The sequence below is a fragment of the Hylobates moloch genome, unplaced genomic scaffold (genome assembly GCF_009828535.3).
Source record: "Hylobates moloch isolate HMO894 unplaced genomic scaffold, HMol_V3 SCAFFOLD_11, whole genome shotgun sequence".
NCBI lineage: Eukaryota > Metazoa > Chordata > Mammalia > Primates > Hylobatidae > Hylobates > Hylobates moloch.
Window position 1 is genome coordinate 80,733,918 of NW_026652286.1, and position 12,134 is coordinate 80,746,051.

Consider the following 12,134-nt stretch of genomic DNA (forward strand, 5'->3'; position numbering starts at 1 on the left):
TTATCACATATCATGAGAAAAAATTTTAAATGGTAGCTAATGTACATACAAATAGAACACATTGACAAAGCAGCTTTTAAAAAGCAGCTTTGAAATAAGTACAAGATGGCTATTTCCCCACTGCTACAGAGGAAATCCAGATATGAAACAAATGACATGCGTCAACTTCAGGCAAATATTATGTTTGTCTGTTTGTTTTTTTTTGAGACACAGTCATGCTCTGTCACCCAGGCTGGAGTGCAGTGGCATGATCTCAGCTCACTGCAACCTCTGCCTCCCAGGTTCAAGCGATTCTCCTGCCTCAGCCTCCCAAGTAGCTGGGATTACAGGCGCCCCCAACCACGCCCAGCTATTTTTTTGTATTTTTAGTAGAGATGTGGTTTCGCCAGTCCATGTTGGCCAGGCTAGTTTCAAACTCCTGGCCTCAAGTGATCTGCCCACCTGGGCCTCCCAAAAGGCTGCATTATAGGCGTGAACCACCCCGCCCGGTTCAGGCAAATATTATAAATCCAGTCTTTGGATCTACAAATTACAATGCTCAATATAGCACATAATGTACTACTTACATCCAGGTAGTCACTTAAAGAAAACAACAGATTATGTCTATTTTAAAATTCTGTCCAGGTACCTATCATGTTTACAAGCCTATGTCACTCAGAGCACATGCTCTGGAGTTCTAATAGCCGTATTTTAATTTCCACGAGCTTCAGCATTTATGTGGGAGAGCAGCAAGATATCAAAACTAGAAAGAAGAGCAAAGATGAGATTATGAAGAAACTTACGTATTATGCAAAAGGTTTCAGAGGCAATCCTTTAAGAGATTTATTTATTTATTTATTTATTTACTTATTTATTTATTTATTTTTGAGACGGTGTCTCGCTCTGTTGCCCAGGCTGGAGTGCAATGGCATGATCTTGGCTCACTGCAACCTCCACCTCCTGGGTTCAAGCAATTCTAGTGCTTCAGCCTCCCGAGTAACTGGGATTACAGGTGCTCACTGCTAGGCCTGGCTAATTCTTGTATTTTTAGTAGAGAAGGGGTTTCACTATGTCGGCCAGGCTAGTCTCAAACTCCTGACCTCAGGTGATCCACCCTCCTCGGCTTCCCAAAGTGCTGGGATTACAGGAGTGAGCCACCGTGCCCGGCCCCTTTAAGGGTGTTAAATAGGGAAGATGCATGAAAAGGTATATGTTTTTGGAAGATCAATCTGGCAATAATGTTGAAGATGAAACTGAGAAGACAGAAAACTGGAAGTAGAAACTCTATGTAGATGGCTATATTCCAGGTACGAGATGATGAGGGTCTGAGAGACAATAATGGGCATGTACATTTCCAAAAATAAAGGAAAAAAATAAATTGTGACATTAACCAAGGGGAAAAACACTAGGCAGAAGAAGTCTTTGAGGAAGAGAGGTGAGAAATATGTAGAGTTTGAAGGCCTTGGGTTACACAAAATTAGCAAGGGAGGAGAATAGTTTAGTTATGGCTCCAGAAGCCACCATAGTATCAACAGTTATAGGGAAAGCAAAGTAAGGTAAGAATGGAAAAGTTTCAATGCATGATGCAATATTAGGAGGCCACTGGTGACCCTAGTGTAGACAGTTTCAGTAGACACATGAGAAAAGACAATAATTTGAATGAAGAAATGGAAGATTAAGAGAGGTTAAGAGATTAAGATAAAGAGTCAGCAGGTGGGACAAACCTATGTTTATAGCCAGGGGGAGAAGCCAAACAGGAAAAGTTGAAAGATATACAGAAGATAGAATCTGGAGCATATGTAGACTGCATTAACCTTAGAAAGAATGAAAGACAGTTATTTCTTTAAGAAAGAAGGATGATTTTGGAAGCAGAATAGGTATGTACTGAATGACAGTGATGATCAGAAAGTGAAGTTTAATACTGGTAAGATGGAAAATAAAAGCACTAGCTAAGAGTGAGGAGGAGCAGGACTAGATCTGAGACGTGCTGTGCAAGACTGGAATAGTTTGAAGGAAGAACATAAGAGAAAGCAGACACACAGACATTTAAAATGATTGTCAAGTGGAAGGTGGGTGAGAAATACATTTTTAAGTGGTAGGGAATGGTAGCACTTCTAAGGCAATGCTAAGAAGCCCAGGTGTAAAAGTTGAGATGGTTGGCTGGACAGATCAAGGGCTGTAGAGTAGCTAGTGGCTATGTAGAAGAATGTGGATATGCAGGTTATTAAGAGTACTGGCAAAAGTGGCTGATGTGGTGGCTTGTGGTCTCTAGGCTGTTTAGTAAAGGAAGTGAATCCGGAAAGAAGACATAAGTTCAGGTGAAAGGTGAGGATTCAAGTAAGAAAAGCTATCACTGGTTGAAGAGGAATTCAATGGGTATATGGAAACGAGTGTGTTTTGAGATACATCACTGGCTTTTAAAAATCTTGTAAGTCTAATAAAAAGGTGAAAAATTCAAGGTGTGGCTATAGGAGAGGCTGGCTGAAGTAAAAATAAGTCTTAGTAGTGGAAAGGATCTAGGCCGGGCGCAGTGGCTCATGCCTGTAATCCCAGCACTTTGGGAGGCCGAGGCAAGCAGATCACCTGAGGTCAGGAGTTCGAGACCAGCCTGGCCAACATGGAGAAACCCCATCTCTACTAAAAATACAAAAAACAGCTGGGCATGGTGGTGCGTGCCTGTAGCCCCAGCTACTCAGGAGGCTGAGGAAGAATAATTGCTCGAACCCAGGAGGTGGAGGTTGGAGAGAGGTGAGACTGTGCCACTGCATTCCAGCCTGAGCGACAAGAGCAAGACTCTGTCTCAAAAATAAAATAAGGAGTGGAAAGGATAAAAAACCTCTGAGGGTTAGGGTGGTGGGTAGGTTTACAACATGGGCATTTTGTCATTCACAATGATGAAAAAATGTAGGGAGAGAAGTCTGAGAACCAGGTAATAGTCATCAAGGTTCTGAGTAAAAATCTGGTGTTATTTTGTGTATGGTGTCTTTTGTTGAACGGAAACTTTAAATTCTGGAGTAGTTCACTCTATCAATTTTTTCCATTTATAAGTTATGTATTTCTCATTTTTAAATTTTATTTGAGACGGGTCTCACTATGTTGCCCAGGCTGGTCTCAAAATCCTGGGCTCGCGATCCTCCTGCCTCAGCCTCCCAAGTGGATAGGACTGCAGGTACATGCCACCGCACCCAGTTTCTTTTATTTTCTTCTATTAATATATACACACACATATGTATTTTTTTATATATATATATGTATTTGTGATAGGGTCTTGCTCTATTGCCCAGGCTGGAGTGTAGTGCATGAGGACAGCTCACTGCACTCTCAACCTCCTGGGCTCAAGTGATCCTCCCACCTCAGCATCTCAAGTAGCTGAGACTACAGATGCACACCACCACACTTGGCTAATTTTTTTTTTTCTTTTTGAGATGGAGTCTCACTCTGTCACCCAGGCTGGAGTGCAGTGGCACGATCTTGGCTCACTGCAAGCTCCGCCTCCCGGGTTCACACCACTCTCCTGCCTCAGTCTCCCGAGTAGCTGGGACTACAGGCGCCTGCCACCACACCCTAATTTTTTGTATTTTTAGTAGAGATGGGGTTTCACTGTGTCAGCCAGGATGGTCTCGATCTCCTGACCTTGTGATCAGCCTGCCTCGGCCTCCCAAAGTGCTGGGATTACAGGCATGAGCCACCACGCCCAGCCCACACCTGGCTAATTTTAAAAAAAAAAATTTCTGTAAACACAGAGTCTCATTATGTTGCATAGGCCTGTCTCAAACTCCTGGGCTCAAGTGATCCACCTGTCTTGGCTTCCCAAAGTGCTGGAATTACAGGAGTGGAGCCATTGTGCCCGAAGTCTTCTCATTTTAAAAAAAGAAATCCCAGGCCAAGTGCGGTGGCTCACGCCTGTAATCCCAGCACTTTGGGAGGCTGAGGGAGGTGGATCACGAGGTCAGGAGATCGAGACCATACTGGCTGACACGGTGAAACCCGTCTCTACTAAAAATACAAAAAAAATTAGCCAGGAGTGGTGGCGGGCACCTGTAGTCCCAGATACTTGGGAGGCTAAGGCAGGAGAATGGCGTGAACCTGGGAGGCGGAGCTTGCAGTGAGCTGAGATGGCGCCACTGCACTCCAGCCTGGGCGAGAAGAGAGAGACTCCATCTCAATCTCAAAAAAAAAAAAAAAAAGAAATCCTTGGCTGGGCATGGTGGCTCACACCTGTGATCCCAGCACTTTGGGAGGCCAAGGTGGGGGGTTAAGAGGTCAGGAGTTCAAGACCAGCTTGGCCAAGATAGTGAAACCCTGTCTCTACTAAAAATACAAAAATTAGCTGAGTGTTGTGGCATGTACCTGTAATCCCAGCTACTAGGGAGGGTGAGACAGGAGAATTGCTTGAACCCAGGAGGCGAAGGTAGCAGTGAGCCGAGATCATGCCACTGCATTCCAGCCTGAGTGACAGAGCAAGACTCCCATCTAAAAAAAAATAAAAAAATATAAATAAATAAATCCTTTATCCCAATGTCATAAAAGTATTCTCTTATACATTCTTCTATCATTTAATTGTCTGACTTTTTACTTTTAGGTCTTTAATCATCTTGGACTTCATCTTTGTATGACGAAGGGATCTACTTTCTTCTCTATAAATTGTATATTTAATGATCAATACATTTCATATATTATACCATCCATCTCTTCTGACTTCTGATGTTAACATTACCATGTACAAGGTCTCTTTCTAAACTATCTTGTTCCATTTGTCTTTTTGTTTTAATTACTGTGGCTTTGAAATATTTTACTATTTGGTAGAATGAGTCTGTCCTCTGCTCTTCTATCTTCGCTAGTCATGGACTTTTATACTTTCTCATAGATTTTATAGTTTTTCCCATCTCCCAAAATATTCTACTGGGATTTTTAAGGAAAATTACAGTGAATTTTTGATTCAACTTGGAAGAATTGCAATCTTTACACTGTTAAATTTTCAAATCTATGAACATGGTTCTCTTCTATTTATATATCCTTTATGAAAGATTTCAAATATTCTCCATTTCTAACATTTTTGGTTAGGTTACTTCCTTTATACTTTATCATTTTTGTGGTCATTATAAACAGTATCTTATTTTCTATTACAGTTAATAGGTGTTTATTGTTGGCACCTAAAACACAATTTTAATAAATTAACCATACCTGGCAACCTTACTGAATTATTAGTTCTATTAATTTTTCTATTAACTCCCTGTGGCTTTATTGTGTAAAAATCACATCATTTTCCACAACAGTTTAATTCTCTCTCTTCAAATCTTTACACGTATCTCTTTTCTTTTCTGAGACAGGGTCTCACTGTTGCCCAGACTGGAATGCAGTGGCATGATCATGGCTCACTTACAGCCTCAACCTCCTGGACTTAAGCAATCCTTCTGCCTCACCCTCCTGAATAGTTGGGACTACTATCTGCCAACACAGCTGGCTACTACTTTTAAAAAATTTATTTCCTAGAGACGTGGTGTCATTATATTGCCCAGGCTGGTCTCAAACTCCTAGACTCAAGCAATCCTCCTGCCTCGGCCTCCCAAGGTGCTGGGATTATGGGGATAAGCCACCATGCCCAGCTCCATTTTCTTACTGTATTGTCTGGAACCACGTATGTATGGGACCTTGTTTATGGTGGAAGTATAATCAGATGTCAGTAGGGGAAAAGACTGATTACTTAGTAATTAATTTACTGGTGTTGGATACACTGGCTTATTACATACAGGGTGGGAATGAGTATTTTTGTGTTATTCACAGCTTTAAAGGGAACCCATGATGTTTACTATAGACAGCCTTTAAGAGCTTTTATCATCAATGGATGCTTAACCTCACCAATATTTTTTTTCTGGTATTAACTTTGTAAGGGATAAAAACAAGTGTCAGACTGTGAAGACATGTGTGATATGTTACTAATAAAAGTATAACACCTCAACAGACAGGAAATTTAATAGAGAAGTAGGAAAAGGATATGAACAAGCAATTCACAGAAGGGAAAATATTATTTATATAAGAGAAGATTCCAAACTTTATTAGTAATCAGAGTAAAGTAAAAGAATGATATGAGATACTACCACTTTACATCCATCATAGTGGCAAAAGTTAAAATATCACATGGTATCAAATATTGGTAGTGTTGTGAGGGAAGCAGGGAAAATAATGGTAGAAGTATAAACTTTCTTCTCTATGACTCAGAAATTCCGGGTCATAGAGAAGATATACTTCTTCTCTATTATACCCAGTATACCCGAAGATTTCTGGGAATAAGCGCCCAAAAGAAACTCTCATATGGGTTCACACAGAGGCATTTACAAAGATGTTCCTCATATCATTGCATGTCAGATCAAAAACCTTGAAAACATCTGAAAAGTCCACTGATAAGAGATATATAAAATACATTTATGCAAGTGATAGATATCAAATGGCCATTAAACGGAATGAACTAGTTATGAGAAAGAACATAAAAGTAATATAGAGTAGCTGTAACATGACGTAAGTCTAAGAGGGTGCCTCAATAAGTCAAAATGCAACTTAAGCCTACGTCAATAGATGTATACTGCTTAGTTTAAGGAAAGGCTGATTTGATAGCATTTAGTGAGTTCTCTGTATAATGAGTGCATTTAAGACACTCAGACTACTGAGAAGAAATACAATGTAATGTGTTAAGTGCTGTAGCATAGGTATCACTAAGAATTAAAGAAAAAAGTAAAACCGGAATACCCACCTCAGCCACCGCTGGTTAAAAATGCTTCCTAGGAACATTTAAGTTAAGTTTGAAGGATAAATAAGAACCAGATTGAGGGTAAGAGTTGGGTAAGAAGGGGGAATTCTAGGTAGAAGAGATAGCATTGGTAAAGGTACAGGGACAAGAACGATCACCAAGTATAAGGTGAGCAGCAACTATAGTTGGTACAAAGGGTCCATGCTGGGAAGTGGTAAGAGATGAGAATGGAGAGGTCGAGAGTGACTAGATGACAAATGTATGCATATATGTTACCCTGAGAAATTTCAATTTTATCCTTTGGGCAAAGGGGAGTTGCTGAAAGTTTTTAGCCAGGAAAGCAACATATTCAGATTTGTATTTTAGGGAAAAAAAAGTCACTCAGCCAGCAGATATGAGGTGAACTGAAACAATAGAGACTAGAAGAAGGGAGACTACAAGACACTATTGATACAACTTAGATGAAAAATGACAAATACTTGAACTAAGAAGGAGAGGAAAAATGTGTTTTAAGAGTGACTACCAGGTTTTTCACATGAGTAAACAGATGGTTGGGACAATGGCTAAAATAGGGAACACAGGAAGGTAATTTGCAAACTTTAAAGCCTTGCTTCAAGTGTGGTCCAGTACCAGCAGCACTGGCATTGCTTAGAAGCTGTTAGAAATGAGGAATTTCAGGCACTGTACCAGACCTATTAATTCAGTACCTGCATTTAACAAAATCCCCAAGTAGTTCATATACACACTAAACTACAAGAAGAACTGCTCTAAAGTCTCATACAATTATACAAGGCATTCATTAAACACTTGAAAGCTGTTGGGAAAAATAGGGATTATACTTAATTTAGGGAAGCTGCAAAGAACAAACCAAGGACTACTGGGCAAAAGCTAACAGATTCAACAAAGGAGACAATTTTCTCAGAACCAAAGCTGTTCAGTAACAGTTGGCTGCATTATGACATGTTACTAGCAAATGTAGGGTGATCACTTGTTTTAAAATGGTTTAGGTATTCAAAAAGAAAACATTTAGGTGTTGCTGCAAACAAATGAACATACAAAGTTGACATTAATGAACTTAAAAATGGTACCTATACAAGGCTTGTTTCTTAGTCCCTGAGCCTTCTGAGATTTTGGAGGGACGGGGAATTGAGGGATACTTCTATTGCATACAGGTGCTGTCAAAGGCATATGAAGAACCTAGAAGAGAAAAAGCCATTAATTACACTAAGCTTGAAAAGCATCACCGCACCATTTTCAGTTCATAAATCTTACCTGCCGAGGAGGAGTAGAAAAGTTATTTCCATTCTGTCCAACCACAGATACTGGGATCATCCCTACCATTCCTTGGAGTACAGGCTGGACTGGAGAGGCAATTATTATGGCAGATCCTAAAAAAACACTTCTTGTTAAAATAAGATTTTCTCTCAAATGTTTTGGCACAAAACAAACAAATGTTTGGCACAAATTAATTATTGCTTTGAAATATATTCTATGAACAGTCCCTCTTCCTTACGATCCACTCTCCAAACACAAAACAAAACAAAAAAAACAAAACCGAAACAGTTTTAGGAAAAACAGCAAGGCTAATAAATTAAGCAAAAGTCAATCCAAATACTAAGGTGGTCTTATGTTATTCAGTCAGTGAACCATGCTGATCAAGCATAAGACTCTACAGCCAAGACATCATATTACAATCATATCTGGATTCCTCTGGAAATAATGAAACTAGTTAGAAAATGAGTGGTCAATGTTTCAAGTCTGAACCTTATACCAGAAAATTAAAACCCCAACTGAATATTTATAGCCAGGACTACATTCATAACCCCAACCTATTACATATCTCAATGGTATTGATCAAAAAGGGTTAAGGTAAGCACGTAACTGGACAAAACTATGGAGGGAAAATTACAATGTCTACATGGTCCTTAGAAGTCAACAACATGGTTTGTGGCTACTGTAATTTAGTCCTGTCCCATAAACAAACTTTTGCCTAATACACTACGGTCAGGTTGATCCCCTCATTTTCATGCAACCCACTACGGTCTGTCTATGCTGGTGCTGCTTCTCTTCATAACTTATAGATTTTATAAGTTATAAAAACTTCCTTGCCTTAACTCCAAATCCTACCTTCATTCTTTTAAGCTTTAGCTCAAGCCCCACATTCTCTACTAATTCTGACCTCTCCTTTATATAATTTGTAACAGCACTTAAAACAGACCCATTATTAGGTTTAATACTAATTGTTGATATTTAATGAAATTTTATTGTATGTCTATAATGTAACAAAAAGGGAAAGGAGGGAAGCTTGGGAACCAACACATAAGGAAATGTAAATAAATGTGCCATGAGCACTATCTCTGAGGAACATACAATAAAAAATTATCAATATGATAGGCATATCAATCACTAACTACATATAACACAGCAGGCAATAAATGCCACAAGAGCCCCTATGAAAAAAGGATTTTTTATTTTATTTTATTTTTTTTTGAGACAGAGTCTTACTCTGTCGCCCAGGCTGAAGTGCAGTGGTGCGATCTTGGCTCACTGCAACCTCTGCCTCCCAGCTTCAAGCGATTCTTCTGTCTCAGCCTCCCAAGTAGCTGGGATTACAGGTGCCCGCCACCATGCCAATTTTTGTATTTTTAGTAGATACGGGGTTTCACCATGTTGGCCAGGCTGGTCTTAAACTCCTGACCTCAGGTGATCTGCCCACCTTGGCCTCCCAAAGTGCTGGGATTACAGGCATGAGCCACTGAGCCCAGCCATAAACAAAGGATTTTAAAGACAGAGATCAATTCTAGAAGGTGAAAGGCAGTGAAAAATTAGAAAGGATTTTACAAAGGAAGAAATTCAAGTTTTGTTTTTTTTTTTGAGACGGAGTCTTGCTCTTGTTGCCCAGGCTGAAGTGCAGTGGCATGATCTTGGCTCACTGAAACCTCTGTCTCGTGGGTTCACCTGAGTTCAAGACATTCTCCTGCCTTGGCCTCCCAAGTAGCTGGAATTACAGGCGCCTGCCACCATGCCTCGCTCATTTTTTTATATTTTTAGTAGAAATGGGGTTTCACCATGTTGGCGAGGCTGGTCTCAAACTCCTGACCTCAGGTGATCGGCCCACCTCGGCCTCCCAAAGTGCTGGGATTACAGGCGTGAGCCACCATACCCAGCCGAAATTCAAGTTTTTCTTGAAAATTTCTCCAAATAGATGATAAATTCCCTGAAGACCATGACTATAAGAGCTATTTTTAAAAACTCCCCCACAACATTGGGTTTTATACAACCATGTAACGAATTAGTCTGTCTTTTCTGCTTCTTGTAACTTACTAGCACACAGATTGAGAAGTATTTGTGAAAAGAAAAAACCACTAAAGCCCATAGCTTACTAGCAGATTAAGAAAAAAAAAAGGTTTGAATTACCTAGCATAAAGAAGCAGCGTAATCACAAATTTCAGAATCTTTTCTCATACCATCTACCCATGACTTATTACGTCCCAGTCAATAACATCACATACAAAAGAAATTAGATCCCAACCTAGAGAAATGAATTTCAATTATGTTATTAAAGTTACCTTGTGAAAAGTTTGGTGACACAGCTTGGTTGACAGCAAATACACTGTTTGATCTTGGTGGTGTCTGTAACTGAGGCGGTAGAGGTTGAGCAGTCATAGGTGCAGAATTTCCAGGCAACACCACTACATTAGACTGACTTACAGATGTTCCTAATGCTGTTGGATCAGTCACACAGGTAGCTATCAGAATGTTATTTGAATTGCCAAAAGCTGTGCTTGTGGCTGGCATCAGCTGTATATATCCTCCATCCTTGGAAACACATGGTGTAACATTAGCTGAAAAAGCAATGCCATCTTCATTCTGAGTGTTGTTTACTGCAGAGTCTTCAGATTTGAATGCTAAAAGACTCTGTTCCATTGAGGCTGAATCCCCTACTTCAGCATATACAACAGCACCTACAGTTTCTTCTGAGGACAGGCATTTAACTAATTCTGCATTTTTAGCAGGTGATTTAGTAGGAGAAGACAAGATTATAGTTGGCAGGTTTTCTCCATTAATACTAGAAACAGCACTGGTAAGTTCAGTATCTGAGGAAACAAATGGATCATCACTAATGATAACTTTGAGAGAGACGATATTTGATGCATCTATCTCTGCTAAGTTGTTGCTAGAAGGTTTATCATCAGTATTTTGGGACTCAGAGTGAGAACCTCCCACTGAAGAACACACAGATTCTGGAGGAAGAGAGTGACTGTTTTCTACAGGAGTGCCTTCTGGAGGCGTCAGTGCAACTTTCTCACAGTTATCATTTCCACCTAAAGAGAGAAAAATAGTATTCTCTTCTTTTACAGAAGATGAAGGCTCTTGTGAATTCTCAGACTTGGATGGCTGAGCTTCATTTTCTGTACGACTTAACTCAGCAGATGTTGAATCATTAGATGGTTGTTTAGTAGAAGACAGCGAATCTCCAAGATGAATTTCTACTTGTTGTCCGGATACATTTAAATGTGAACTTTCAACAGACACAGGTAGTACTTCACTTTGAAGACAAGAATTATCTTGGCAATTTGATAGCTGTGACATAACTGGTTCTAACACATTAATTTCTATTTCACTCTTGTGAATTTCACTAGAATTTGGTGACTTGGAACCATGAAAATTAATTTTAAGTTTTACTGTATCATTAGAATTTTCACAAAACTGACTTTTTTTAGATGGCTTTCCAGTTAATGAAGTATCTTGGGATAAAAGTTGAGAACTTTTCCCAGAGAGAATTAAGTTTTCATTGTTAGCTTCACAACCAAGTGAAACAAATGAAGTTATTGGTATATCAGGCTGATCAGGCTGTAATTGAGATTCATTTGGTACATTTGAAGACAAAGAGTTCTTTTCAATCTCTATAGCCATTTCAGTTTCAGTGGACATCTGATTGGTGTATAATTCAGCACAATGTGGATTACATTCAGCATTAGAATTCCCTCTTTGGTTAAAGTCATTCAAATTAGGCACGGACTCAAAGGTAATGTCAATGTCACATTTCTGTTCAGTGGGTACAGCTGTTTTAAAGGCCTTTTTCTGTATGCTGGCACTTATTTGGGAAAAATTTTCCTCGTCTTCTTGTCTAAGCACATCATGGTTGTTGCTATTCTTCAAAGCATTTAATGGGTCATCATTCTGATAGGATGTACAAAATGGGGGCTGACCAGACTGACCATCTGCAAAGTATCAGGCAGGCAGACAGATATGGTAAATATGTTCAGTTTCTGAGGTAGTCATCTTTGCCATAAAACTTATTTTGCCAAGGAAATAACTCATCTTTGCATACCAGTAAGTGGAAGTCTGATACGCTGTGTTTCCCATTTACTGAGTATCAAAAAATTTACAGGTACTTTCTAGTTAC

General features: G+C 39.6%; 1 protein-coding gene across 2 annotated transcripts in view; it reads right to left on the minus strand.

The window, feature by feature from the left end:
• LOC116476897 (protein NPAT) overlaps positions 1-12,134 on the minus strand; it is a 62,439-nt gene that overhangs the window by 5,943 nt on the left and 44,362 nt on the right. For both annotated transcript variants that reach the window (XM_032167306.2, XM_032167307.2), the window contains exons 13-15: positions 10,294-11,949; positions 7,997-8,112; positions 7,813-7,921 (exon numbers count right to left, since the gene is read on the minus strand). In XM_032167306.2, the coding sequence (XP_032023197.1) occupies positions 7,813-7,921; positions 7,997-8,112; positions 10,294-11,949 (1,881 nt within the window). The remainder of the gene's footprint in view (positions 1-7,812; positions 7,922-7,996; positions 8,113-10,293; positions 11,950-12,134) is intronic.